Raw genomic sequence first — 27,469 nt, 5'->3', positions numbered from 1 at the left:
TCTTCTCTGTGATAGATTGAGGGTAATAAATCTTGTCACATCACAAAAGTCAAACAGGACCTGATGGATTAATTTGCTACTAACACTGCAGTTCTCCAGAACATGCAGTTTTTATTCATTTACCAGTATGACTATTGTAAGCACATGTTTAAAAGAAATGCTCAGTACTTTTACAAAGAGGACAAATAAAGGGAAATAAAATTAGATCAACTGAAGATGCTTTTTGATGTAAACAACAACAACAATAGAAACATTCACGAGCAAGACTAGCCCACAGACTCAAGAGAAAAACTGCTTTCTTTCATTGCGTGGCTCATTTAGTATGGTGGTTAGTCATTAAAGGGATTGTTTTGTTTTCATCATTCTGAAATCCATTATACTGTCTGTAAGCTTTGGTTAAAATTACAGAAGCCAGACCTTCTACCTTCTGCAACCCTCAATGACCCTGGGTCCATGCTCTCAGAGGGCTAGAGAATGGGAAAGCTATCATGGGAGGGGGTGGGTTATGGAGATTGGGTGGTGGGAATTGTGTGGAGTTGTACCCCTCCTACCTTATGTTTTTGTTCATTAATCCTTTCTTAAATAAAAAATTAAAAAAATTATCAGTTGCTGGCAGGCTCTTGAAAATTTAGCTGATGGAGATGTAGATAGACATTATAGCATTTCAGTCACCTTAGGGAGTGCGGAGCGTGCAACTAAGTGTTCTGTTGACAAAGGTAGTATCATAGGAGATCGACTAGATGGGGGTGAAGGATTGATGTGGACCACTGCAGAGTGGAACTTTATTTGTTTCGAGGTTGTAGATTATGTCCCCCTCAGCACCTAAATTCACTTTCAGTAGCAATCCCCATAAAAGACACTCTTCCTACAGAAAGTGAAAACTGGAAGAGATTGAAAACTTCAATCACAGTGGATTCCATTCCAATGCATGTGGTGACTGTAGAAAATTCTTAGTTTTTGTAAGAATGTTTTTATTATTAAAAATATGAATAAAGTACATGCATATATGGATAAATGTGTATATACACAAAATATAAGTGTTGTTATTTTTTACTCCCCAAATCAAACTTTAAAGTTTCCTTTCCTTTTTTTTTTTCTTCTCCAGGGCTCGGTGCCTGCACCATGAATCCACCGCTCCTGGAGGCCATTTTCCCCCCTTTTTGTTGCCCTAGTTGTTGCAGCCTCGTTGTGGTTATTATTGCCATTGTTGATGTTGCTTTGTTGTTGGATAGGACAGAGAGAAATGGAGAGAGGAGGGGAAGACAGAGAGAGAGGGGGAGAGAAAGATAGACACCTGCAGACCTACTTCACCGCCCGTGAAGCGACTCCCCTGCAGGTGGGGAGCCGGGGGCTCGAACCGGGATCCTTACGCCGGTCCCTGTGCTTTGCGCCACGTGCGCTTAACCCACTGCGCCACCGCCTGACCCCCTCCTTTCCTTTTTAATTCCACAACAGTACTTTAAGGTGATTACTTGGGGTGTTTAACTTAAAATTCAGGAGTGCTTCAGGTCAGTTTTCCACTGGAATGAATTTTTTTTTTTTTTCAAATTTGATAGTAACTCTCAAAGTTATATTTCTTATTTTAAAACTGGTAAAGCTTCCTCCCCTGGAGATGGGACAAGGGATTTGAGGCCAGGTCCTAGTGCATGGTAACATTGAACTCAACTGGGTACACCACCACATGGCTCCATAGAGGAATTTCTTAGGGAATTAAAACTTCAAGAAATCAAGGGAATGAAAATGACTTGGGTATGTCTTAAGTATTTAAGAGGTCAGTTTTTCTTTTCTTTCTCACTTTTTTAAAAAAGATTTTTTAAAAAAAGATTTTATTTATTAATGAGAAAGTAGGAAGAGAGAGAGAGAGAAAGAACCAGACATCACTCTACATGTGCTGCCAAGGACTGAACTCAGGACCTCGTGCTTGAGAACCCAACGCTTTATCTACCGCGCCACCTCCTAGGCCACAGGAGTCAGTTTTTCCATTCATGTCAGTCAATCATGGAAAAAATAGATCATTTTTTTCTAGAGATAGACATGTATGACCTTTTTCTTTTAACATGTTTTTTATCAGGGGTTTCATAATAAAGAAGACATAGATAGTACATTTAAAATTGTGTTTTATACACTTTTGTTAAGAGAAAGGAAAATTCAGAGGGGGAAAATCTGTATATATATGTTTTCGTTAACACATTTTTGGTATCCTCACCCAGGTACCCAGAAGCTATAACTGATCCTGCCTACAAAGGACAGATTCTTACCATGGCCAATCCCATTATCGGAAATGGCGGAGGCCCTGACACTGCAGCCCTGGATGAGCTTGGACTGAGCAAATATATGGAGTCTGATGGAATAAAGGTAATCCCAGTTACTGGTATTCTTTAAAATTTCTGTTGGAGGGGGAATGATTTATTTATTTATTTATTTATTTATTTATTTATTTATCCCCTTTTGTTGCCCTTGTTGTTTTATTGATGTCATTGTTTTTGGATAAGACAGAGAGAAATGGAGAGAGGAGGGGAAGACAGAGAGGGGAAGAGCAAGACAGACACCTGCAGACCTGCTTCACTGCTTGTAAAGTGACTCCCCTGCAGGTGGGGAGCCAGAGGCCTTGAACCGGGATCCTTATGCCGGTCCTTGCTCTTTGCGCCACCTGCACTTAACCCGCTGCGCTACTGCCCGATGCCCTGGAGAATAAATTTTAAGAGCCTAGGATGAGCAAAAAGTTCCTCCTTAGTGCTGTAATACAAATGTTAAGTCCATATTCTCAACCTTATTACTAAACATATGAGAGCAATGGTTAGCAGGTTGCTATTTTGTGTTTGTTTCTTTCACTCCCTCTTTCCTTCCCTCTCTCCCTCTCTTTCTCTTTTCCTCTTTCTCTCCTTCCTTTCTCTCTCACTCTTTCCTTTGCCTGCCTTCCTTCCTTCCTTCCTCCCCCCACCCCCAGAGAATTAGTACCATAAACTCTGTTTTATGGTGGTATGGGGGATTCAATGTGGGACCTTTGAGTTATTTATTCAGTGTGTTTTAGATTTTGTCTTAAAACCTTGGATAAAACTTTTTTTTAAGAAAAACTATTGTTATAAGTTCATCAAGTTCAGAATTGGCAGTTTCTTTTAAAGAGGATCTTGGTTATCAAATGTGTCAACTATTTCCCTTTTACTTTTATTATATTTAGATATTTTAAGTATGTCTGCCATAAAAATAATTCAAAAATGTATACTTCTTTTCACCACCCTATAATAACAACAATTTTTGAATGATATTGAATGTTCATTCCATCCTATTTCTCACAAATTCTCACTAATTCATTAGTCATAATCATGTACGCTTATCAATATAATGTACACATGGAATAAACACACATGCACACATAAAAATATAAGGCACACATGGAATAAACATGCATATACATATGTAGCTTTCTCTTCCCCAAATCAATCTTTAAAATGCTGTTTTCCTGCATTCCTCTATAATTCTACATCAGTTCTTTAAAGTAGTTGCTTGGGATGTTTTAATTTTAAAATCAGAAATGCTCAGAGATGTTAACGCATCCATTACAGCCTCATCTCCAGTTCCTCTGCAGTTCAAATAGTTTGTGTTGAAGTACTGCTGGACCTGTAATTAATGAGTGCTATTTTGAGCAAGTTCAGTTCTTTAATGAGCATCTGCCTATTTGGGCTAATTTCTTTTTTAAAATTTTTTATTTATAAAAAGGAAACATTGACTAAACTATAGGATAAGAGGCGTACAACTTCACACAATTCCCGCCACCAGACCTCTGTATCCCATCCCCTCCCCCGATAGCTTTCCTATTCTTTAACCCTCAGGGAGTATGGACCCAAGGTCATTGTGGGATGCAGAAAGTGGAAGCTCTGACTTCTATAATTGCTTCCCCACTGAACATGGGTGTTGGCAGGTCGATGCATACTCCCAACCTGTCTGTCTTTTTCCCTAATGAGGAAGGGCTCTGGGGAAGCGGAGCTCCATTGGTGGGGTTGTCTGTCCAGGGAAGTCTGGTCAGTATCCTGCTAGCATCTGGAACCTGGTGGCTGAAAAGAGAGTTAACATACAAAGCCAAACAAATTGTTGACCAGTCATGGACCTAAAGGGTGGAATAGTGCAGATGAAGTGTTGGGGGGCCCCCTCCATTTTGTAGATAGCTAGTACACATATTTTAGTTATATTCCAAAGGGCTTGTGGCTATACTAGTTTTTTTTTTTTTTCTTTTTTCCCCTGAGCCTGAAATTTGATATGCTGGTGAATCCAAGTTATTGTCTGGGGAGATGATGTTATGGTTGGAAAAAGAACCAGAAAGCTGAATCAGGGAAGAGAGTAGCTCCCTACTGTGGGAAAGGGGTATAATATTGTTGACTGTAAACCCCATCGATTTGACGTGATCTGGGGCCCATAATTAGCTTAGAAGCCTATGTGATCTCTGCATCCCTGTAGATCTGATCTCACATTCTGTGGTTTTGAGTAGGAACATTCCAGGATGCCTCAGTATCGACCCATCTTCCTCAGGTCTAACAGAGTATGATCAATAATGGTAGAGAATGTTCCATCCTCTGAAGGGAGGATGGACAACATACTCTATGCTACATATTTTATTTTTTATACATCCTAAACACATAATTGTTAATAAGACGATCGATAAATTCCATGGAAGATAAAAAACAGGATGCTGAGAAAGGGGCACTTAGTTTAGTCTCTGGAGCTGGCAAACCAAGAAAGATTACTCATCAACATAATGATTAAAGTATACTTTAGGTAAGGATTATATTTTCTTTTCTCAAGTAGCTAAAGATTTAAATTTCATATCAATATGTAAAGCTTTTTTTTTTTTTTTTGAGTAAGCTGACTCTCAAGTCAAATAAAAAAAGTTGGGAAATATTTCATGATCACCCTTCGAAACTGACTGCCTGTTTTTCTAGGTTGCAGGACTGTTGGTACTGAATTACAGTAATGACTACCATCACTGGCTGGCTACCAAGAGTCTCGGGCAATGGCTACAGGAAGAAAAGGTGAGAAGCATAATGGGACATTCAACATCATCTAACAGTAATTAGTGAGGCCTGTGGAAAGTTGGAAAAGGGATGTCACAGATAAGGACCAAACAGATGAATCAGCTAATGCAGTTTAGAATCTTTCTGATTTTTATTTTTCAAATGGAATCATTTTTATTGAGGAACTATTTTTTTTTGCAAGACAGCTGTTGTCACAAAGATGCATTTTCACATCTCCCTACAATATGTCTCTGCACATCTCACTCACTACCGAAGTGGGGATTTTTTTTTGTTTTGAAGAGTTAATTCCTTTATTACCACAAGCTTGACAGTCTGGACTCTTAGGAATATCGTATTTTTGTTGAGGCACACATGATTTTCATTTATCCAGTAGGTGTCATTTAGAAGTGCTTGGTAGCATTTCTCATCCAAGAAAGGGGTTAGAGAAAATTTTAGGCTTTTCTTTTCTTCGGAGCAGCCTAACCCCCCCCCCCCTCTCCTTTTATACAGGATCTAGATATGTTACTTGCTTCATGAATTCTAGTGCTACAGCTCTATCATGAAATAACTGATTTAGTGCAAGTTGTGCAATCATAATACACTTTGTGCAATTTAATTCTTATGAGTATAAACAAAACTGTCATGAAATCTTTGGGGGCTTAAACATTGTAACTCTATAACATATAATTAGTTATAACTTTATTTGAAGTGATAAAATGAAAAAAAAGATAGCATCCTCTAACTTATATTTTCATTGATTATTATTTTCTAATCGAAAAAGATAATTCTTCTTGTATGAATGTCAGTTATACTTAACCTTAATATATATGGAAGATTTTAGATTCTCGCCCAGTGTGGCTGTGGCTTCTTTTTGTTGAATTGCTGCGGAACCTGCAATTGAAAGAACATGTGAGAAGCTCAGCCTCTCCAGTGAATGGCTGCCTTTTAGGGAACCTCTGACAGATTATGACTTCTTAAACTTTGTTGTCTAGCTTTCATTCTTTATAAAAATTTTGAAGGGAAAAGAATAAATGCATGTCACCTTTCAGGTTATGATGTGCCCCTCTCACCCAAAACCTGAACTCAATCCCATTATTCAGACAGCTAATTTTTATAATGAGCATTTAGAAGTCTCTACCTCATCGCTGCCTTTTAACGTTTCCATTGTGTTACTTAGGACATCGGATACTGTAGCTATTCCATGTGAATACCGATAGTTTTAGTGTAGGTTTAATTTGTCAGTTTGTTTTTTACAATATGCTTTGAATCTTCTGCCATTGTCACCACAATAGACCCAAAGAAAAAGAAAACAGAATAGGTGGCAGTGCTGTCCGATTTACTAATAGGATGGGCAGTTTTATTATATCATGACAACATAACAAGGGTATTCAAGGAAAATATTCAAGTCCTTATATACTGGAAAAAATTTGTTCAAAACATTGTTTTGCTTACTAACCTACTGCTTATGTAGCTTGCAAAAATCATTAATCTGTCTATATGAATACACACATAAATATAATTATATAACATATTTAACACCTCAGGTTAAAAACAACCAAATTGTAGTAGAAGAGATTGATGTTAAGAATTTCTCATTTTTTATTCCGAGCAAGGACCTGGGTATTAAGAGTCTGTGCCCAACTGGAACAGCAATTTACTGTGTTCTGACAACACGGTCACTCTGGGTCAGAGAAAAGAAGAAGAAGGGAAATTATTTACTGCTCAAGAAGATAGATGGTGCTAAGTTTATAACTTGAAAACAGTACGCTGGATCTAATTTCCTCCATTTTCACTGTCACACTGAAATTTTTTATAGGTTCCTGCAATTTATGGAGTGGATACAAGAATGCTGACTAAAATAATTCGGGACAAGGTATGGTCATCATCTTTTGTCAAATCTATGTTTCTACATACACACATGCACATGTGTTTACGTATACATGGAGACATGCACAAACACACACACTTTAATTTTATTAATGCCACAGAGTTCATTAGTATGTAAGAGTAAATCTTGCTGATTATTGCCATTTGGGTTTCTGTCATCTTGTTTCATAAGTTCTTTTTGTTAAATCACCTCTTTGTTGGGAAATAATGATTTATAAGGCCATTGTTGTCATGTGAGTATCTTATCTCCTTGTGATAGATGTCTGAGTATCATACCTACCACCAACTGCATGTGACCTAGAACCCCCAGGCTTTCTCAGCCCCTTCTCCTCTGTCCTCTGTCTTCCCTTTAGAGTCACTTCACTCTGCAGTAACTTCAGGACTTGTTTGAGTTGTCTGTTACCTAATGAATCAGAGAATAATTTTCCCTGAAGGTAGTTTGTGGAGTTCCCACTTGGTGTTCACTATCCCAACAAGTCAAGGCATTTATATAATTCAGCTCAAATTGACAGGATAAATGAAACTATTGCTGAGGGTAATTCATGACATAAAAATTTTGCAGGGCAAGGGTAGATAGCATAATGGTTATGCAAAGAGACTCTTGTGCCTGAGGCTCTAAAGTCCCAGGTTCAATCCCCTGCACCACCATAAACCAGAGCTTAGCAGTGCTCTGGTTAGAAAAAAAAAAAAAAAAAGAATTTTGCCTAAGATTAACACCGGCATACTGAAAAAAAAAAAAAGCAACTTAGGAAGTTTGAGGAGTTTTCTGTGAAATGAGTGAGTTACATTTCACAGTATGCCATGTGAGTCTTCCTTGTGTTATCTCAATTATATAGTCTTCTTAGAACTGTACCAATAACCAATGTGATAAAAAGTATCTTCTGGGGGACATGTGACCTGCTCTGAGATTATCACATCATCAGCTGCTTGTGTCTTTTTGTTATGAGGTGGACACATTTTCTTTCGTATTATGAAAGCTTCATATATCAGGTCAGAAACTTTGCTAACGTCAAAATAAATTTCCTCAAATACCAGTTGAGATTTTTAACTGAATTATATTAGAAAAGAAGTAAAAAAGAAATACCAAACTTTCAAAATGAAATATTTTCTTCACAAAAATTTGTTAAAAGCTCGTTAGATGATTGCATATTGTTATAAAACCTCTGTAAACAGGAAAAAAAAACAAACCCCAGCTTTGTAAATAAGAATATGTCTCCATCTTCATAATATTATATAAGACATAGCTTGTGTAATTCTTACACTCAAACTCTGTTTTTATTAGGTATCTTTATAGTTTTCCCAAGAGTAAATATTAACCAAATTATATTTACCAAGTGTATTTTTATGTTTTCTTAGTCCATCGTTGTCTGTGAGAGAAATTAGCAATAAAGAGGTTAACTAGTACCAGTGATGAGTAAGAGAATCAAATTGGGAAATTTGATTTAGGTAATAGAACTGGCAGGTTGAGTAGAATATATTCAGGATTAGTAGTTTGAGAAAATCTGTTTAAAATTAGATTGCATTCTTCATGTAATGTATCTCAAAGATGAACTCTACTTTAATGAGAACCAGTTAGGCTTTCAAAAATTGCCTGAATAGATTAGTGCAGACATCATAGTAATATTGCCTGTTGCATTTAATTATGAGTGATGTTGTTTCATATTGGAAAGTATTTTGCGACTTTTAATTCTGTTAATTTTAGTGCAAGGTGTAAGATTATATTTATTTAGCATATTTAAAAAATGAGAATGAAATCTGAAAACCAGATTTCAAAATCATGGACCCATAAATATAATCAAGGGATTCTTTTATTAAGGTTATAAAAGTAAATAGAATTCCCTATGAAATTTAATACTTCTGTATGGTAGCAAAGGGCGGCTTGTGGTGATGTTTCCAGAGTCTAAGAAAGCACTTTAGTTTAAACAATCAAACTGAAATAACTATCATATCTCAATGACATGTTGGCACTTTATACCCTCTCTCCAAAGTGGCTTACCCATAGAAACATTTTCAAAGGAAAATAAAAGGCATCTTTTGATTTTTTTTTCAGTGCACTAATTTTCTTAGAGAAAGGCAAATCAATGAATGACTTTCAATCTCTCCCCCTAATAAAGGCTCAGTCAACAAATATAGCATGCCATTTTTTCTAAATAGGTCAAACTAAACTTATTAACAAAAAAGTGTATCTTAAGAGACAGCTAGTAAAGAGATATTGCTTGCCTTTTCAAACTAGCAATTTTAGTTTGTGTAGACTTCACAGACAAGGATATGTTCTTTAAAGTTCAGGTCTCTAGGGACACTTGGACTTTAGCATGTCTAACACAGTAGTTGTTATCATTGCAAATTCTCAGAGGTTATGACACATAGAATTTCATTTTTTTTTCACTGAAGTCTGGTTTTTGCCTCAAGAGTTATCGGTGGGCCTTGGTGCTGGCACTACAAATCCACTGCTCCTGAGGCCATTTTTTCCATTTTTTTTTGAATAGGATAGAAAAGAGAGAAATTGAGAGAGGAGGGGAAGATAGAGAAGAAAGGAGAAAGACAGACACCTGCAGACCTATTTCACCACTTGTGAAGCAACTCCCCTCTGAAGGTGGGGAGCCAGGTGCAGGTGGGGAGCTGGGTGCTCGAACTGGGATCCTTGTGCAGGTCCTTGTGCAGGTCCTTGTGCTTTGTACTATGTGCACTTAACCCGGTGTGCTACTGCCCGGCCTCTCTGGTGCTTTTTCTTTCCTTCCTTCCTTCCTTCCTTCCTTCCTTCCTTCCTTCCTTCCTTCCTTCCTTCCTTCCTTCCTTCCTTCTCCTTCCTTCCTTCCTTCTCCTTCCTTCCTTCCTTCTCCTTCCTTCCTTCCTTCCTTCCTTCCTTCCTTCCTTCCTTCCTTCCTTCCTTCCTCCCTCCCTCCCTCCCTCCCTCCCTCCCTTCCTTCCTTCCTTCCTTCCTTCTCTCTCTTTCTTCTTCCCTTCCTTTCTTTCATTCATTTAATTTATTAATGAGAAAGATAGGAGGAGGAAGAGAAAGAACCAGACATTACTCATACATGTACATGTGCTGCCAGGGATCAAATTCAGGACCTCATTCGTGAGGGTCCTATGTTTTATCCACTGCACTACCTTCCAGACCACTTTTTTTTTTTACCTGACTTATTTTACATGTCTGACTCAACACTAAGAGAACTAATTGTACTTTCCAGGGTTTCCCAAGAAGTACTGTACAAATTATTACCCATTTTCCAATTGAAAGGAGAACAGTTTCTGCTCATAGTTATCAGTTTTAAAAACATCTGAATTTTGCAACAGCTGTTTAAGTCCCTGTGCATTTATCCTGTCAGCACCTTCATTGTCACTCCCTTTTAACTATCTGATTTTTTTTTTTTTAATTACTTGATAGGGCACTATGCTTGGGAAGATTGAATTTGAAGGTCAGCCTGTGGATTTTGTGGATCCCAACAAGAAGAATTTGATTGCTGAGGTTTCAACCAAGGTGAGAGATGTGTCCATCTGGTTTTGTAGATCTGTTTTGATTCCCTTAGGCTTACTTTCTCAGAATGTGGAAAAAAAATCTAATAGTTGCTAAAAGATTAATCATAGTCTTTACTTATAGGGGAGACTTTATATCCTCTGTTAAAGACTGCTCACTATTATTTTATACTTTTTTTCTCCTTCATTTCTGACTCCCCAGCTTAATACTTTAGCAATGTATAATAAAAAGGTCCATGGACCTTTCAATGACAGGAATAGTGATAAGTAGAGGGTCAAAGTTAAGAGATGGGAGTTGGGCGGTAGCGCAGCAGGTTAAGTGCACGTGGCAAGAAGCACAAGGACCAGCATAAAGAACCTGGTTCGAGCCCCCAGCTCCCCACCTACAGGGGAGTTGCTTCACAGGCAGTGAAGCAGGTCTGCAGGTGTCTGTCTTTCTCTCCCCCTCTCTGTCTTCCCCTCCTCTCTCCATTTCTCTCTGTCCTATCCGACAACGATATCAACAACAGTAACTACAACAATAAAACAAGGGCAACAAAATGGAATGAATTTTTAAAAAGTTAAGAGACTTTTAGGGAGTCAAAAACACTTTATAGAGTGCAGTTGGAGATAGATGCTAATTCACTGAAGATTTATTGTATTACTTAGCTCATTTCAAAAATTAGTGTTTCTAAATGTTGACTGTGCCGTCCTAAGGTGAGATATGTTTAACCTGTATAGTTACAGGAAAATGTAGAGTAGATCTTGGAAAGATATCAGTTGTCTAATAGTGTTTGTGTTTACCATGGTACATTCATCTTACAAGGAAATAATAGCCAATCTTTTTGGAATACTCCTCTTTACTCAGTGAAAAGAAAAACACTTTAAAGTTTAGTCTCTCTTGTTTCTGTGGTTGGTTGAATAAAGAACTTTCAGAGAAGTTCTTTCTAGATCCTATTTGAATTTAAGAAGTTCCCTCAAGTTCATGGTCTCTTTCTCTGGAAGGGTCAAGATGTATTTAAAAAATCTGGTGTCTCATTTAATCTCACCTTCCACTTGTTGTTTTTTAAGAAATTAGAGCCCAAGGTAAACTCACTGTCCTTCTGTGATGTTTTCTCAGATTTATCCCACACACCCATGTCATTCTATACATAGTTCTATTATTTCGCTTCTTGGGAAATTTGTCTTTTTCACTTGTCTCTGGTTAGCACTTTGAGGAGAAAGGTCATGATTAGCTTAGTCAAGTACTCAGTATTTGCTGGCTACAGAGCATGGTTAATAATAGAATACATTGTTCATGTTTAATAAACACTGAACCAATGAATATTTTCCCAATGAAATGGGCAAAGTCAGTTAGTAGTAGTCAGAATTGGAGGTAAATATGTTGAAAATTATTTCTCACAAATCCTAACTAGTTTTATAACTGTTTCTGATGATTTTATTATCTTCACTATTAATATAAAATTATCACCAACAGAATGATTTATTAATAAAATAATTAAAGCCAAGCTATATTGAATATATATTTACAAGGCATTCTTTTAAACATTTACACTTTATAATCTTTCAAATAATTATAAGGGTTAGATATTTGAATTTTATTTTATCAAAGATATCTGTAGGGATTAAATCTCTGTTTTAGAGTGAAAATCTACCAAGATATTGCAAGTTTTACTCCAATGTCTACTCTTTAAGTACTATCTGACTCTTCTCCCAAACATGTTAGAAATAGTGATTAGTAACCATAGTTATATTATCAGGTAATATTGCTCAGTTAAGTTTATTTAATTTCATTCCATCTACTTTTATGTTTGCTAAGTGAAAAGGTAAGCTTGAGAAGACTGTCTTTTATCACTTATATCTAGATGGGTCTTTGAGAGAAAAGGTCATGATTTACTTTAGTCATGACATCTAAGGATTTCACAATCACTAAAATATCTGGTGATAGAGTGAATGCAGTCAACAGAAAACTGACTGGTTGACTGCATGGAGTACTCTACCCACTATTATGTCAAAACCTTCGCGCTGAGAGTCTTTGGAAACAGTGGCTCCTCCTCCCAGTGTATTTATTCCTGTACATATGTGGAATGACTTATGCTGTGATCTAGCGTTACACACAATGAGTATTGAAACTTCATTTAATGAAGAATTCCAACTCAGAATCTTTGTTGCTTCAGGATAGTTTTGACAAAAGAATTTAATAAAATAGGTAAGAAAAAAGCCTGATTCTGAGCATGTCATACTTAGATAAAGCATGCAATGATGCTGTCTGGTATTTCTTAATTTTTTAAAACTTTTATTTATAAAATGGAAATGCTGACAAAACCATAGGATAAGAGGGGTACAATTCCTACCACCAGAATTACGTATACCATCCCCTCCCCTGATAGCTTTCCTATTCTTTAACTGGGAGTATAGACCCAGGGTCATTATGGGGTGCAGAAGGTAGAAGGTCTGGCTTCTGTAATTGCTTCCCCACTGAATGTGGGCGTTGGCAGGTCGATCCATACTCCCTGCTTTTCTCTCTTTTTCCCTAGTAGGGCAGGGCTCTGGGGAAGTGGGGCTTCAGGACACATTGATGGGTTTGTCTGCCCAGGGAAGTTTGGTTGGCATAATAGTAGCATCTGGAATCTGGTGGCTGAAAAAAGAGTTAACATATAGAGCCAAACAAATTATTGACTAATCATGAGCCCAAAGGCTGGAATATTGCAGATGAAGATTTGGGGTCTCCATTTTAGAAAAAGCTAGTGGGTCTGTTTTAGGTATATTCCAAAGGGCCCATGACCTTACTAGTTTTTGCCTGAGCCTGACCTTTGATATGTAGGTGGACTCAAGTTATTGTCTCGGAAGATGATGTCATGGCTGGAAAGAGGGCTAGAAAACTGGATCAGGGAAGAGAGTAACTCCCAAATATGGGAAAAGTGTATAAATATTGTTGACTGTGAATCCCATCTAATTGATCAGAGCCCGTACTCAGCATAAGAGCCTATGTAACCTCTGCATCCCTGTAGGTCTGAACTTGCATTCTGTGGTTATGAGTAGGAACATTCCAAGTTGCACCTATTTCAGGACCCATCTTCCTCAGGTGGAAGATAGAATATGTTAACCCCCCTTCAGAAGATGAACATTCTCTACCATTGTTGATCCAGAATGAGGGCAAGGTCCTATGGTGCCCCCCAAAGGGGTTCATTATGTTGTTCCTGATGAGATGACCAGTGACAATGGAGAGGGGGATCTATTTGAGGTCTAGGCTCATTGTGTCTGTGTGGGAATCTCAGGATTCCCGACTAGGACCCCACCCAGCTCATGGGGTGGCCTGATAGTGACTAAAGAGTCATCATTAAAGAATGCCAGTCTCTTGCCCTTATTCAACTTTTGCAGTCTACTCTGGTAGGGTTAGCTTTGGAGTGACTGAGGGAAGTGTAATTGGAAGTAGGTGATGAGGGTATCTAGGTCTAAGTAGAAACTATTTCATTAGGTACTTTATGGTGTCTTTTTAGGTCTTTTTACTTGCTTGCTTCATTTATTGGCTTATGAAAACTATTGTGCACTTTTGCTTTAAGGTATATATTTTGCCCTTATTTATGCTTACATGTGTACATACGCCCTATCACATGGGACTTGGTCTATATCTAGGTTTTGAGGCTTTGTTAGGAAGTGAACCACGCAAACTGGAATTAAGGAATCCTATGAGAAAGGAAAGGTCTCATCTGAGTAATGATGCTGAAGGGTTGACATTCTACACCTGATGTCTCTGGACACATTCTGAAGTGAAGCATGCAGAGGTAGTTACCCATTGCATTAAATAGGCTGGGATCAGCAGATGTAGTATCAGTTGGTATGAATTGAGAGAGGAAAGTGAGCCCCACCCTAGAGGTTCCAGGACTGGGGGAAATGTGGGTTTTATAGAGGCAGCGGGAGGTTCCTGCTGTCTTAATGCTATCTGGTATGTCTACTGCTATCACACAGATTTTCAGGGATGAGAGCTTGGGGTCCTTTAGAATGAGTTACCAAGTCTTGATCCTCTTCTTAGCCATGAGCTTGCTCATATCCTGAAATATAACAGACAAAAATAGTTAAATAACGCAAATTTAAATTATATACATCAGAGGCTGGAGAGACAGCATAGTAGTTATGCAAACAGTATTCATGCCTGAGGCTCTGAGCTTCCAGGTTCAATTCCCAGTTACCATTAAAAGTCAAAGTGAAGCAGTGCTGTAGTTAAAAATAATAATGGTGAAAATAAATAGACAAGTAAGTGAAGTATGTGTATACACACATATAAATGACTGTTTAAATACGTGGAGTTTAATCATGTCGTATTCATCTGTGTTTAATTCTAGCATTTGTTCAAATGGCAGAGAAGTATCCTCCATGTATTTCTTTCTACACATTTTCTGTGAAGTAATTGAGTTCTTAGCACAGGATGATGGACTGATATTTTCCCTTTTAGGATGATAGAATTTTAGAATTGGGAACTACTTTGAGGATCTAGCCCAGTATTTTCTAAATGGGAGGAACATGACCTTGAGAAATATAGCTTAAGACATTTATATGGTTAAATAATGTTGAAAAACACTGCATAATAGTTTCCTCACTGGAAAAGCCCTAATGCATATTCATATAATTAAATAATTGTGAGGTCTAGCAAAATTTCTCTTAGTGTGTATGTATGATGTAAAATGCGCTTGTGTGGAGACCAGTGAAAAAAAGCCTATCTACATTTTCATCTGTATTAAATTAAGGGAGAGACTACAATGATAAAAGCTGTCTCCGTTTCTTAGTTCTTGTAAAGTTAAACAATTTTATTTTAATTTCATAAGATTTTTTTTAATATCAGGAGATTATATTTGTTCTGGGATTTCTGTTTGGATTCCAATAATAACCTAATTCATTGTTGTTTTTCAATTTGATGTACTCAATAGTTACAATCAAATGACAGTATTATTTTATCTTATAGCAGGGACTTTAGGAAAAATCAGTACTCTTTATTTCGTGAAAGATATTACCTGGAACATTTGTAGATTCATTTTTAGTGATAGTTATACCACATCATGGAAATAGTGGAGTATATATTTCTACAGCAGTCAGCAGAAGGAAAAATGGTTCTTTTAATTTTTTTCTCTCAATCCAATAATAATCCAATGAATTATTTCACATCTTTAGACTTGGTGAAGAAATAGACATTTTAATTTAAATAAAACATCCTCTAAGAAAACTATCAGGTTGTTTCATCACATGTACCATATGGACAAATAAACCATGTGAACTTGCAAAATGAAAAAAAAAAGTGACCAAACTGTCTCTCTTATTTTGTGAGAAATATAGTAATATGGGGGAGAGGGAGGCAGGCACAGAACTTTGGTGACGGATGATGTGATATTAAACCTCTGTAATCTTATAATCTTGTAAACCATTATTATTTTTTTAAATTTTTATTTATTTATTTATTTTCTTTTTGTTGCCCTTGTTGTTTTTATTGTTGTAGTTTTTATTGTTGATGTCATTGTTGTTGGATAGGACAGAGAGAAACAACGAGAGGAGGGGAAGACAGAGAGGGGGAGAGAAAGATAGACACCAACAGACCTTTTCACCGCCTGTGAAGGGACTCCCCTACTGTTGGGGAGCCAGGAGCTCAAACCCGGATCTTTCTGCCTGTCCTTGGGCTTTGTGACACCTACGCTTAACCCACTGTGCTACCGCCCGACTCCCATAAACCAATATTTAAAAAAAAATTTTTATTGGGGGTGGTTAATGGTTTATGGTTGAGAGCAAAATACAATAGTTGGTACAAGCATAACATTTCCCAGTTTTCTACATAACAATATAACCCCTACTAGGTCCTCCTCTGTCATCCTGTTCCAGGACCTGAACCCTACCCCACCCCCCACCCCAGAGTCCTTTCCTTTGGTGCAATAAACCATTGTAAGTGATTATTATATTACTAATAAAGTTTATAATTGAAAATGCTCTTTCAGATACTCTGATTTCAACTTCTGTCTTAAACCTTTTGCAGCCATAAGAATCATCTAGATTGAGAATGTGCTGTCTATGCTTGGCAGTGGAGCTAGTGTGGGCGCTCAGCCCCTGAGGCTTTCTGTCTTTATCTCTATGACTACTCCTCTTAGGACTTTGGGGAACTGCTTCTTAATCAAATGCCTGTGAAAATGTATCTAACTCCAAGCAGTGCTTAAGACATAGCTAATAGATTATGATATGCCCAGGAATTCTTTTATGAAGTCTACATTTAAATGCAAACAATTACATAATAACCCAAGGGGAGCAATGGTCTATATTGGCTTAGCAATTCCTCTGACTCTCAGACTGATTTTATCCATTAACCCCACTGCATAAACCTAATGCACAATGGCTTTACCTTTCTCAAACTTTATTGTAAGTTGATGATTAGTTGGTATTTGAAGCATGATGTCTATATTACCACATCTGTCTGGTACTTGGTCAAGTAATAATACTTGAAAATTCCATTGTTATGGATTGCCAATGAGACAAAATATGAAGCATTCAGCTTCCTATGCATCATTGTTATTGCTGTAATCAGAATTCCACAGAAAACAGCAGAACACTCATTTCTTACCAAAAAGGAAATTGTGGCACTTAACTGTGCTTTCCATACAATTTGATTGTCACCTGCCAGTCACCACCTAGTAGCTACCAATCTGTTTTTAGTTGAAGGACAAAATATCCTCAGATGTGTTTTTGCTGTTAGTGCATTTTTCATAGCTGGTATCACCTTCTTACTCTTTTTTAAATGGCAGGAGGTCAAGGTGTTTGGTAAAGGAAATCCTACAAAAGTGGTGGCTGTGGACTGTGGGATAAAGAACAATGTCATTCGACTTCTAGTCAAGGTAAGTGATTTGTTCCATCTCAAGGGTGAGGGTTTGTAATATTGATTGTTAGTGGTAAACTGATTTTTCTCTCTGTGTTTCAGAGAAAACGTGTTCATTTCCTGAGAATGTCGAGGGACCTATTTTAGCTTGTTGCCATTGGTTCACAAAATAATGCAGTTTTCCCTGTTAACATTAGAAATGTAGTCTACTATATTTGCCAGAAAAAAAAATCCTTAAATCACAACAAATGATGACTCTTCTTATTGACTGACATTCCAGCCATGTCATATTATATTATTGGGGGTTTAGAGATTACAGAAAGCTGTAGTTAGTATGAGAACACTTTCATGGGTTCAATTTATTGTATACCACATGTTTAGAGAGTGTCATGCTCTGTGAATATGTTCATATTGTTTTATTCCAGCTTCTAGACTACCAATTAAACTCTAATCTTAAAAAATGCTAAAGGAGAAGTGAACTATTAAGACAGCATTACTTTAAATATTAGTTTGTTGAGATTTCTCTCTTTTTGCCATTTTAAAAAATGCTTTATTAGTGATTTAATAATGATTGACAAAATTGTGGGATAAGAGAGGTACAATTCCTTCCCACCACCAGAATTCCATATCTCCTTTTCTCCATTGGAGGTTTCCCTATTCTTTCTTATTTTCAATTTTTTATTTATAAAAAGGAAACATTGACAAAACCATAGGGAAAGAGGAGTACAGCTTCACACAATTCCCACCACCATCCCCTCCACTTCCCTGATAGCTTTCCTATTCTTTAACCCTCTGGGAGTATGGACCCATGGTCATTCTGGGATGCAGAAGGTGGAAGGTCTGGCTTCTGTAATTGCTTCCCCGCTGAACATGGGCATTGACAGGTTGATCCATACTCCCAGCCTGCCTGTCTCTTTCCCTAGTGGGGAAGGGCTCTGGGGAAGCAGAGCTCCAAGGCACATTGGTGGGGTTGTCTGTCCAGGGAAGTCTGGTCACATCCTGCTAGCATCTGGAACCTGGTGGCTGAAAAGAGAGTTAACATAGGAAGCCAAACAAATTGTTGACCAATCAAGGACCTAAAGGCTGGAATAGTGCAGATGAAGTGTGGGAGGATGGACAACATACTCTGTGCTACACCTGAGGAAGATGGGTCAATATTGGGGAAGCCTAGAATGTTCCTACTTATGACCACAGAATGTGAGCTCAGATCTAGAGGGATTCAGAGGTCACACAGGCTCCTAAGCTAATTATGGATTACATCAAATTGATGGGGTTTACAGTCAACAATAGTTATACCCCTTTCCCATATTAGGGAGCTACTCTCTTCCCTGATCCAGCTTTCTGGTCCTTTTCCCAGCCATGACATCATCTCCCCAGACAATAGTTAGGATCCACTTGCATATCAGATTTCAGGATCAGGCAAAAAAACAAACAAACAAACAAACAAAAAACCCCAACCAACCAACCAACCAACCAACCAAACAAACAAAAAACCAACACTAGTATAGCTATAGGCCCTTTGAAATATAACTAAAATATGCCTACTAGCTATCTACAAAATGGAGATTTCTCTTTTTCTCCACTCCTCTTGAAATAACTTTCTATCTTTCTCTCTAGCACACACAGACAAATATATATATATTTGTATAAGAACAAATTACCATGAGAATAGGGAGATTCTTGAATTCACCTTCATTTTATTTGGAAATATCAGTATCATCCATATTAAGATTTCAAGTTCTTTTCAAAAATTTCAAGAGCACATTAATAGTAGTTACTATGAATGGCTTTTTCTATATCTCCCTCTCATTTTTCAATTTTAAGATAATGTTTTGCCTAACTTCCAATTGCAAGCAGCTATATCTTACGGCCAGGTGCTCTCTTTGGTTGATTTGAGCTTGCTAGCCATCAGAAAATGCCATAAAATTAGTGATTCCTGGAATAACCTCAACAATTATTAGAGAGGGTCAGTGTATAAAATGCTCAACTCCTTTGCCCTGTGGTTGGACTGTCTTTAAGGTAGATTTTGTCCACTGAATCTAAGAGCTTCCCAGTGATTTAAGCTCTAGTTGTCCAGAGATAACTGCTTGACTATGCATACTTTAGGGGTTTCTACTGTGTCACTTTCTGTTGCTACTTCTTGGAAATCTTTCCAAATAAACTTTTTTCTCTCAACTAGTTTTAAAAAATGCTTCTACAGAAACCATCAAAACCACCGTGCTCTTCATTTTTATATGGAAAATTTCTTTTTTTTTTTAAATTTCAATTTTATATAAATCATAGGAAAGAAGGCAGATTAAAGTTTGGTCAGACAAAAAAAGTGAAAATTGAAAAAAAAAAAAAATCTTTTTTTTTCAATCTCAACTACCAAAACTAGTAAAGATATCCCTTTCCTGTGTGTTCAACCCCAAAGCCGTTAGCCTCTAACCACCTCCTTGAAGTATATCAGGGTCAAACATTTAATGGTGTAGTCCCCACTTCATTTTTTTTCTGTTTCGTCATTGACTCCATCTATATCACACAGGATACAATGTGCCACTAAAAAAGTTTTACTTGGATCATTTGCTATTTTCCCTATCCCTTTAAGGAATAATTATTTAAAAGAAGGGCTAGCAATGTCACACTTTGGCAAAGAAATATATCAATGAGTTGATTGTTATGCTTCTTCTTTTTTTTTTTTTTTCCTTTTTCTTTCAGCGAGGTGCTGAAGTGCACTTGGTTCCCTGGAATCATGATTTCACCAAGATGGAGTATGATGGACTTATAATTGCTGGAGGTCCTGGGAACCCAGCTCTTGCACAACCACTAATCCAGAATGTCAAAAAGGTGCAATAAACCGGGGGTGGTGCCATCTGTGTGTTTGAGGTGGAGAGAGTTTATTCTGTACTGCTGGAAAGTCTGTAGTATACTTTATGCATTCAGGAGTATTTTGTGCCCTGAGGTTACATCAGCACAGACTTCATATAGAAAGTGTCTGCAGACAGAGTCTTTCTTTGGTGAAAGCTACTGGGAGTATGTCTCCTAATTAAGAGCACTAGAGTGTAATCACCAAATATGTCTTTCCATACAATTATTAATGACAATGACAAATGACAATGACAGATATACAATATATATTATATATATATGCCCTGGAATTCATGAAATCTCCCTGTTCCTAAGAAAACTATTAATTTCGATCTAGTTTTATCTGAATCTTTAGTGCATCTTATTAAATTCTAGTATTTTAAAACTGGTAAATCATGTCATTTGCATTCTATCTTTTTATTCTTTTACTGTCCTTTTTACCTTGTTAATTAAGGGGAAAATGTATGCTTCATTCTATCCCTTAAGAGTCAGCATTTTTTGAAACTGTACTACTGGGTTTAATAAAAATACTTTGTGATTTAGATTTTAGAGAGTGATCGGCAGGAACCACTGTTTGGAATCAGTACAGGAAATTTAATAACAGGCTTGGCTGCTGGTGCCCAAACATACAAAATGCCCATGGCCAACAGGTAAGGCCCTTATGTTTTTGTTTGCAGGTCAAACTGACTTTTTTTTTTGTTCAGCTCTGGCTTATAGTGGTGCAGGACATTGAATCTGGGACTTTGGAGTCCCAAACAAGAGAATCTGTTTGCATAACCATTATGCTATCTACCCCTACCTCAAACTGACTTTTAAGTACTATTATAAACCAAATCCCAAAGACTTCTAGAACTTGCATGCCATTTTTCTCACAGGAAATAGTACAGCTTAGTATTACAAGGTGTACTGTTGTCTGCCTATCTAACACCACTTATATTGCATTTCTGAAGGGCAGCCTTATGTGACAATAACTTTTCAACAGTTTAAAGTTATTTTCCTTTACATAAATTGAGGTTATAATACTCAAGTTATATTCTGAGGGAAATTGATTTTAAGCTTGATTTCAGAACATTGATAACATTGTAAAACTGCTGTGGCTTAACAATTGAGAAATTGTCACATCCTCTGGGATTTACTACTTTACCCTCAAATGATGTTAATTTATGCATTGTGGATCTTTCTCCACACAGCCCACTTACCACACAAAGTATAATCCAAACTGACTCACGAATGAGCACTCAGTACTTTACTGTTCTCCAGGAACTCTTCTCTGGTTTTAAAATGACTGTTTTTCCCTTGAAATAAATTGCTTATGTATGTCTGTCTCTGTTAAACTAGTGAGCAACTCTTAACTTTTTGTTACCACTGTCACTCCTCCTTTTGTGTAACTGGTAATACAAGTTTAATAGACCTGATATTTAACACACAGCAAAACCTTCTGAATTGATTTTTGTTGCTAAAATTATTAGGATTAACAATCTGTGACTTTTCTCAGAGAAATTTTCACTATACAATTGAAACTTTTGAATTTTAATGGGCTTTTCTTGTTCATTATTTTGCAACTAATGTGTTTATAGTCTCTTCACTTATCCTATTCTTTTCTTTCTTTTCTCTTCAGAGGGCAGAATCAGCCTGTTTTGAATGTCACAAACAGACAGGCTTTTATTACTGCCCAGAATCATGGATATGCTTTGGACAACACCCTCCCTGCTGGCTGGAAACCACTTTTTGTGAATGTCAATGATCAAACAAATGAGGTAGGAGTTTTCAATAAACCTGTTCGGCTGGTGATGAGAAATGTACTGCTTCTAATACTCTGGTATACAGATACATTTCCTTTGTTTATGAGGGATTTCTGGGTTGCACATGTATGTATAGTAGTTCTGTTTTTGTGAATTACCCTTCTACTTTTAAAAAGAGGACTTCTGTCTGTCTTATTCCTTTACCAGTTGACATTAATAATCATGCTTTAAGTGGTCAATGACCATCTTATACATTTATTATAAATAGACTAGGTCTGTCTGGGCCCAATCTTTGTGGATCTTTGGGACTCATTTATTACTGAAGTAGCTTTTGAGAAGACCACTGGGAAAGTAAACTAAGACCTGGAGCTAAGAAGAGAATTTGAATTTATCTGAACAGAGTTTAGAAAGGCCTGATGGTCTAATCTCCAAATTAGCTAATTTGATTAAGGGAGCTCCATCCTGTTGGGTCTTTCTTGGCCAATTTTTATTTGTACCATTAGTCTTTTAGACTACTCTTAAGCATTTGACTTAGTTTTGTTACTGAAACTTTACAGTCCACTGAATAATACAAAGTTACTGTTGACACTCATTGTTACAAAAGGAATTTATTCTTTCTTTTTCCTCTAGGGGATTATGCATGAGAGCAAACCATTCTTTGGTGTGCAGTTTCACCCAGAGGTCAGCCCAGGGCCCACTGACACTGAGGTATGCCAGAAAGATGATGCTTCTGTTATCCACAGACAAATTTTGAATCAATAATGCATTTATGTGAAACCTCAAGAAACCAAAGCAGTTGCTCTAGATGATCTTGGTATAGAATATCAAGAAAGAGTACTTCCACAACACAGATTATTAATTTAAAATGTCCCATGAATATGGGGGGGTATTTCTTTCTCTTTTCTCACTTAAAGTGAGAAAGCCCTTATGAGCCCCAGTGCTGTGCTAATTTTATTTAAATCACTATAATTCTAATATATTTAGTTCTGAAATTTACAGTTGTTGTACTATGCAAATGAGTTTCCCCTTGCTCTCTAGTTCTCATAATTGAAATGAAATTTTAATCCCCCATCTGTGACTTCACAAAAATCCCTATGGCAACTAGTTGTGTAGCCACGAAAGGAGAATAAATAGCAGCAGGAGAAGAAAGTCAGGGGTGTGCAGGAAGGGCAAGCACATGCATGCACATACATATGAGTCAGATGGCTTAAGAGCCCTAAGAAATGCTTAGAGGGGTTTTGTTTTTAATTTAAATGTTTTTGCTTTCTTCATATCTGAGCTATCATTCCAGTGTCTAAGAATATCCTCCCAAACAAGACTAATATGCAGAAAAAATCTGGGAGTCTGGGGTGACTTTCCTACTCACAGCCTAAGGCTTCTAGAAGTGATGCTGACAATCATGCTTTTATGGCAGCAGATTCTTCCAGAAAAGACATATAGGTGAAATGGAGGAGCTTAAGAATGTTCCCTGTGTGAACTCTGTTCTTCATCCAGGAAGTGTATTTTCAGATATTCATATTTTGTTCTAATTTTTCATATTACTAAGAAATAATCATTTCTAATTGCCTGAGTCAGTATAGTATGATGATGAAAACTTTAAGTAAAATTTACAGACATATGTCACCTGATGCATGCTAAATCTTTTTTTGCTAATACTTTTTAATATGAATTTAAATTGTTCACTTATGTTAGTATTTCAGATTAGAAACATAAATATTAAGACATTTTTTAAAATGATTACTTATAAAATGGAAACACTGACAAGATCATAGGATAAGAGGGGTACAATTCCCACCACCAGAACTCCATATCCCATCTGCTCTCCTGATAGCTTTCCTATTCTTTATCCCTCTGGGAGTATGAACCCAGGGTCATTATGGGGTGCAGAAGGTGGAAAGTCTGTAATTGCTTCCCCGCTGAACATGGGCATTGGTAGGTCAATCCATACTCCCAGTCTGCCTTTCTTTCCCTAGTGGGGCAGCTTTCTGGAGAAGTGGGGCCTCATGAAACATTGGTGGGGTCATTTGCCCTAGGAAGTTCAGTTGGCATCATGGTAGCATCTGGAACCTGGTGGCTGAAAAAGAGTTAACATATAAAGCAGAACAAATTGTTGACTAATCATGAACCTAAAGGCTGGAATATTGCAGGTGAAGATTTGGAGTCTCCATTTTGGAAAAAGCTAGTAGATCTATTTTAGGTATATTCCAAGGGGCCCATGACTTAGATTATTAATATATGCAATATCACTTAATTTTTACTAGATTGTTGCAAAAAATATAGTTGAACTTTGACATGTATGGTACAATAGTGAAATTATATTCACAGTCAAGTTTAGTAACAGACTTTGAGGATATTTTAGAGCTTACAGAATTAAGATATTTCGGATGCTGCATAAATCTTGTAGCTCTATTTTTCATAATTAGAATTCTAATTTTTAGAGGAAGTGATTCATAATTAAAGGGATTAAAATAACATTCTCAAAAGTATAGCCTGAAATGTTTGTTGCCTTCTGAAAACTTCATTTTGTTAAGATTTGTAAAGAGTAGTAGTTAGAAATACTTATTTTGACCTGTCAATGCCCATGTTCAGCAGGGAAGCAATTACAGAAGTCAGACCTTCACCTTCTGCATCCCACAATGATCTTGGGTCCATACTCCCAGAGGGTAAAAGAATAGGAAAGCTATCAGGGGAGTGGAAGGGATGGGATAAGGAGGTCTAGTGGTGGGAATTGTGCAAAGCTGTACCCCTCTTATCCTATGGTTTTGTCAATGTTTCCTTTTTATAAATAAAAAAAGAAATGCTTATTTGATTGTATTTTTATACTAATAGTTATTATATAAATATTAAGTTAGATTTTCCAGATTTGGCAAACAATCAAAAATATTACACAGGAAAACTTAACTTGAAAAGGTTATTTGTTCCTTACCTAGAGTTCAAATTTAACTGGATGTATTTTATCTGATAGCCTTGTGAGTTTTGATACTTCTAACTAGTTGTTCATATTTTTCCTAGTACCTCTTTGATTCCTTTTTCTCACTGATCAAGAAGGGAAAAGGTGCCACCATAACATCAGTTCTGCCAAAGCCAGCTCTAGTGGCATCTCGAATTGAAGTGAGTCTATATGAGTTTCACTTGGGATTACATATTTTGGAAATGTACTATCATGTGATGATTTTAGTTGAATAATTTATATCATTTTAATATCTGTGACACATGATTGGTAATATTGTGATTACCTATCATTTTAGCAGCAAATATTTTACCTTGTTCTTGATGATGCTTATTAGCGTTTTCATGTTTTGACTTAAAGTTATATCTTTTAGCATTTTCTAGAGTACTTGTGACATTCTTGTGTGGTGTGAGGGCTCTAATCTGAGCTAAGCAAATGGCAGGCCATGCTTCTTACTGTGCTACTATGTAAACTATCATCTGACCATAGCACATTAGTAATAAAATAGTTTAATAAAGAACACTGTGGGGAGTTGGGCGGTAGTGCAGCCGGTTAAGTGCAGGTGGTGCAAAGCACAAGGACCAGCATTAAAGATACTGGTTCAAGCCCCCAGCTCCCCACCTGCAGGGAGGCCGCTTCAGAAGCAGAGAAGTTGGTCTGTAGGTGTCTGTCTTTCTCTCCCCCTCTCCGATTTCCCTTCCTCTCTCCATTTCTCTCTGTCTTATCCAACAGCAACAACAACAATAATAACTACAACAATAAAACAACAAGGGAAACAAAAGGGAATAAATAATAAATAAATATTTTTTAAAAAAGAAAGAACAAGGTGGGGTATAATAATATACATCGTGTATGTGAATTGCCATTAGTAATCTAGGTTCTAACCTTAGCATCACATGGAAATGTTTTTCTCTTTTTTATTAATTGGGGAAAGAGAGTCCTAAGGATTGTTTGACTTAATGATGATCTTTTGTGTAGAAGAAACCCATAGACTGTTGACTGTAATATATGTAATCAATTACATTATAAGGAGATATGTGTGCTGCTGTTTTAAGATGTTTATATATATACTTTAATAGAATGCGGATCCCTCACCCATTTTTTTTTAATCTAACTGAAAACTTCTTGGACTTTGCAAATTATTTCAAAATTAGGGATGCTTTAATTAGTACTTTCCCTCATTTACTAGATAATTTTTAAAATATTGTCCTTAAAATCACTACAATTTGTCTGTCATCCCCACTCTTGAAAATGCCTTGTATTATTTTCACCATTTTAATAACATAACAATATATTCCATTTTTTTAAATTACATACAGGTTTCGAAAGTCCTTATTCTAGGATCAGGAGGCCTGTCCATTGGGCAGGCAGGTGAATTTGATTACTCAGGATCTCAAGCTGTAAAAGCCATGAAGGTGAGAGAATATGATCTTTGCTAGAATTAATGTACTCCTTTTAATGAGTCTAATTAGTATTTTATAATTTAGATTTATGACAGTACCACTTTTCAAAGTCACTATAATTTCCTAGCCTATTCCTTATATGTCTTATATTAATGGAAGTTTGATCACAGAGATGATATGAAAATTTTCATATGTGAATACTTAAAAAATAAGGACACTAATCATTCTCAAAATCTCTGTTATTTTCTACTTATATTAAAAAACATAAAACTGAGGAGTTGGGCAGTAGCACGGTGGGTTAAACGCACATGGCGCAAAGCCCAAGGACCTGAGTAAGGATCCTGGTTTGAGCCCTTGGCTCCCTACCTGCAGGGGAGTCGCTTCACAAGCTTGAAGCAGGTCTGCAGGTGTCTATTCCAACCCCACCCCTTACCCCTGCTTCCCCTTCTCTCTCCATTTCTCTTTGTCCTAGCCAACAACAATAATAACTACATCAATAAAACAAGGGCAACAAAAGGGAATAAATAAATCTAAAAAAAATTTAAAAAACAAACATAAAATTGTAGTTGGAGTTACTTGCTTGTCTTCCATATATTGTAGTTAAAGCAAGATCCTATACTCAATTTCATTGTGCAAGAGATTTTTTTTTTTAAAAAAATCTTATTAGTGACTCAATATTGATTTACAGAGTTACCAGATAACAGGGGTATAATTCTGCACTATTCCCACCACCAGAGTTCTGTATCTCCATTCCATCCATTGGAAGCTATAGTAGTTCCCTCAAGTTTTCAGATACGGGTTAACTATTATTACTTCTATAACTATCTGTCTATATTTGTATATATTTCACCCCCCTTTTTTCTTTTCCTTTTGAAATCACACGTACACCTATTACTATTTCTGAAATTCCTTCCTTTTGTCCTCTTCTCTCTTTGGGTTCTGATGGAGTTGGAATTCAGAACCCTTCTGGTCATGCTCACCAATCATTTCTCCCCTACTGGAGAAAATTTTTTTGGTTCATACTCCCAGCAGGAGAAAATAGTTCTCAGTGTACTACACAATTTGGGGATGGAGGCCTGATCTTTCTCAAGTCATCCTCCAATCCTGCTGTTTTGTGGTAGTTTTGTCTGTTAGCTTTGCTCCAAACTGGGAGGTGGGGTTGTAAAACAAATGTTTTCTTTCTTGCTTTGATCTTCTTGTTAAAGGAATGTAGATAGATAGTCCCAAGTGGTGAGAAAATATCTTAGCCACCTTCAGCTTTTCCCTGAGAATTCTAAATCCGTTATGCTCTGTTTCAAAATCATACTTAGAAAGATTTTTGAGACAGTGAC

The 27,469-nt window shown here is 36.9% G+C and overlaps 1 protein-coding gene across 1 annotated transcript in view; it reads left to right on the top strand.

Annotated features, from left to right (window-relative positions):
- LOC132536302 (carbamoyl-phosphate synthase [ammonia], mitochondrial-like) overlaps window positions 1-26,175 on the top strand; it is a 50,145-nt gene extending 23,970 nt beyond the window's left edge. Inside the window, exons 3-13 of the mRNA XM_060183927.1 lie at window positions 2,211-2,355; window positions 4,935-5,024; window positions 6,823-6,879; window positions 10,282-10,374; window positions 17,126-17,215; window positions 19,894-20,022; window positions 20,587-20,693; window positions 21,662-21,800; window positions 22,416-22,493; window positions 24,798-24,896; window positions 26,055-26,175. Of these exons, the coding sequence (XP_060039910.1) occupies window positions 2,211-2,355; window positions 4,935-5,024; window positions 6,823-6,879; window positions 10,282-10,374; window positions 17,126-17,215; window positions 19,894-20,022; window positions 20,587-20,693; window positions 21,662-21,800; window positions 22,416-22,493; window positions 24,798-24,896; window positions 26,055-26,174 (1,147 nt within the window). The 3' untranslated portion in view covers window position 26,175. The remainder of the gene's footprint in view (window positions 1-2,210; window positions 2,356-4,934; window positions 5,025-6,822; window positions 6,880-10,281; window positions 10,375-17,125; window positions 17,216-19,893; window positions 20,023-20,586; window positions 20,694-21,661; window positions 21,801-22,415; window positions 22,494-24,797; window positions 24,897-26,054) is intronic.
- The last annotated feature ends 1,294 nt before the right edge of the window (window positions 26,176-27,469 follow it).

The sequence above is a fragment of the Erinaceus europaeus genome, unplaced genomic scaffold (genome assembly GCF_950295315.1).
Source record: "Erinaceus europaeus unplaced genomic scaffold, mEriEur2.1 scaffold_752, whole genome shotgun sequence".
In the NCBI taxonomy this organism is placed as follows: domain Eukaryota; kingdom Metazoa; phylum Chordata; class Mammalia; order Eulipotyphla; family Erinaceidae; genus Erinaceus; species Erinaceus europaeus.
This window is presented reverse-complemented; position numbering and strand designations above follow the sequence as displayed.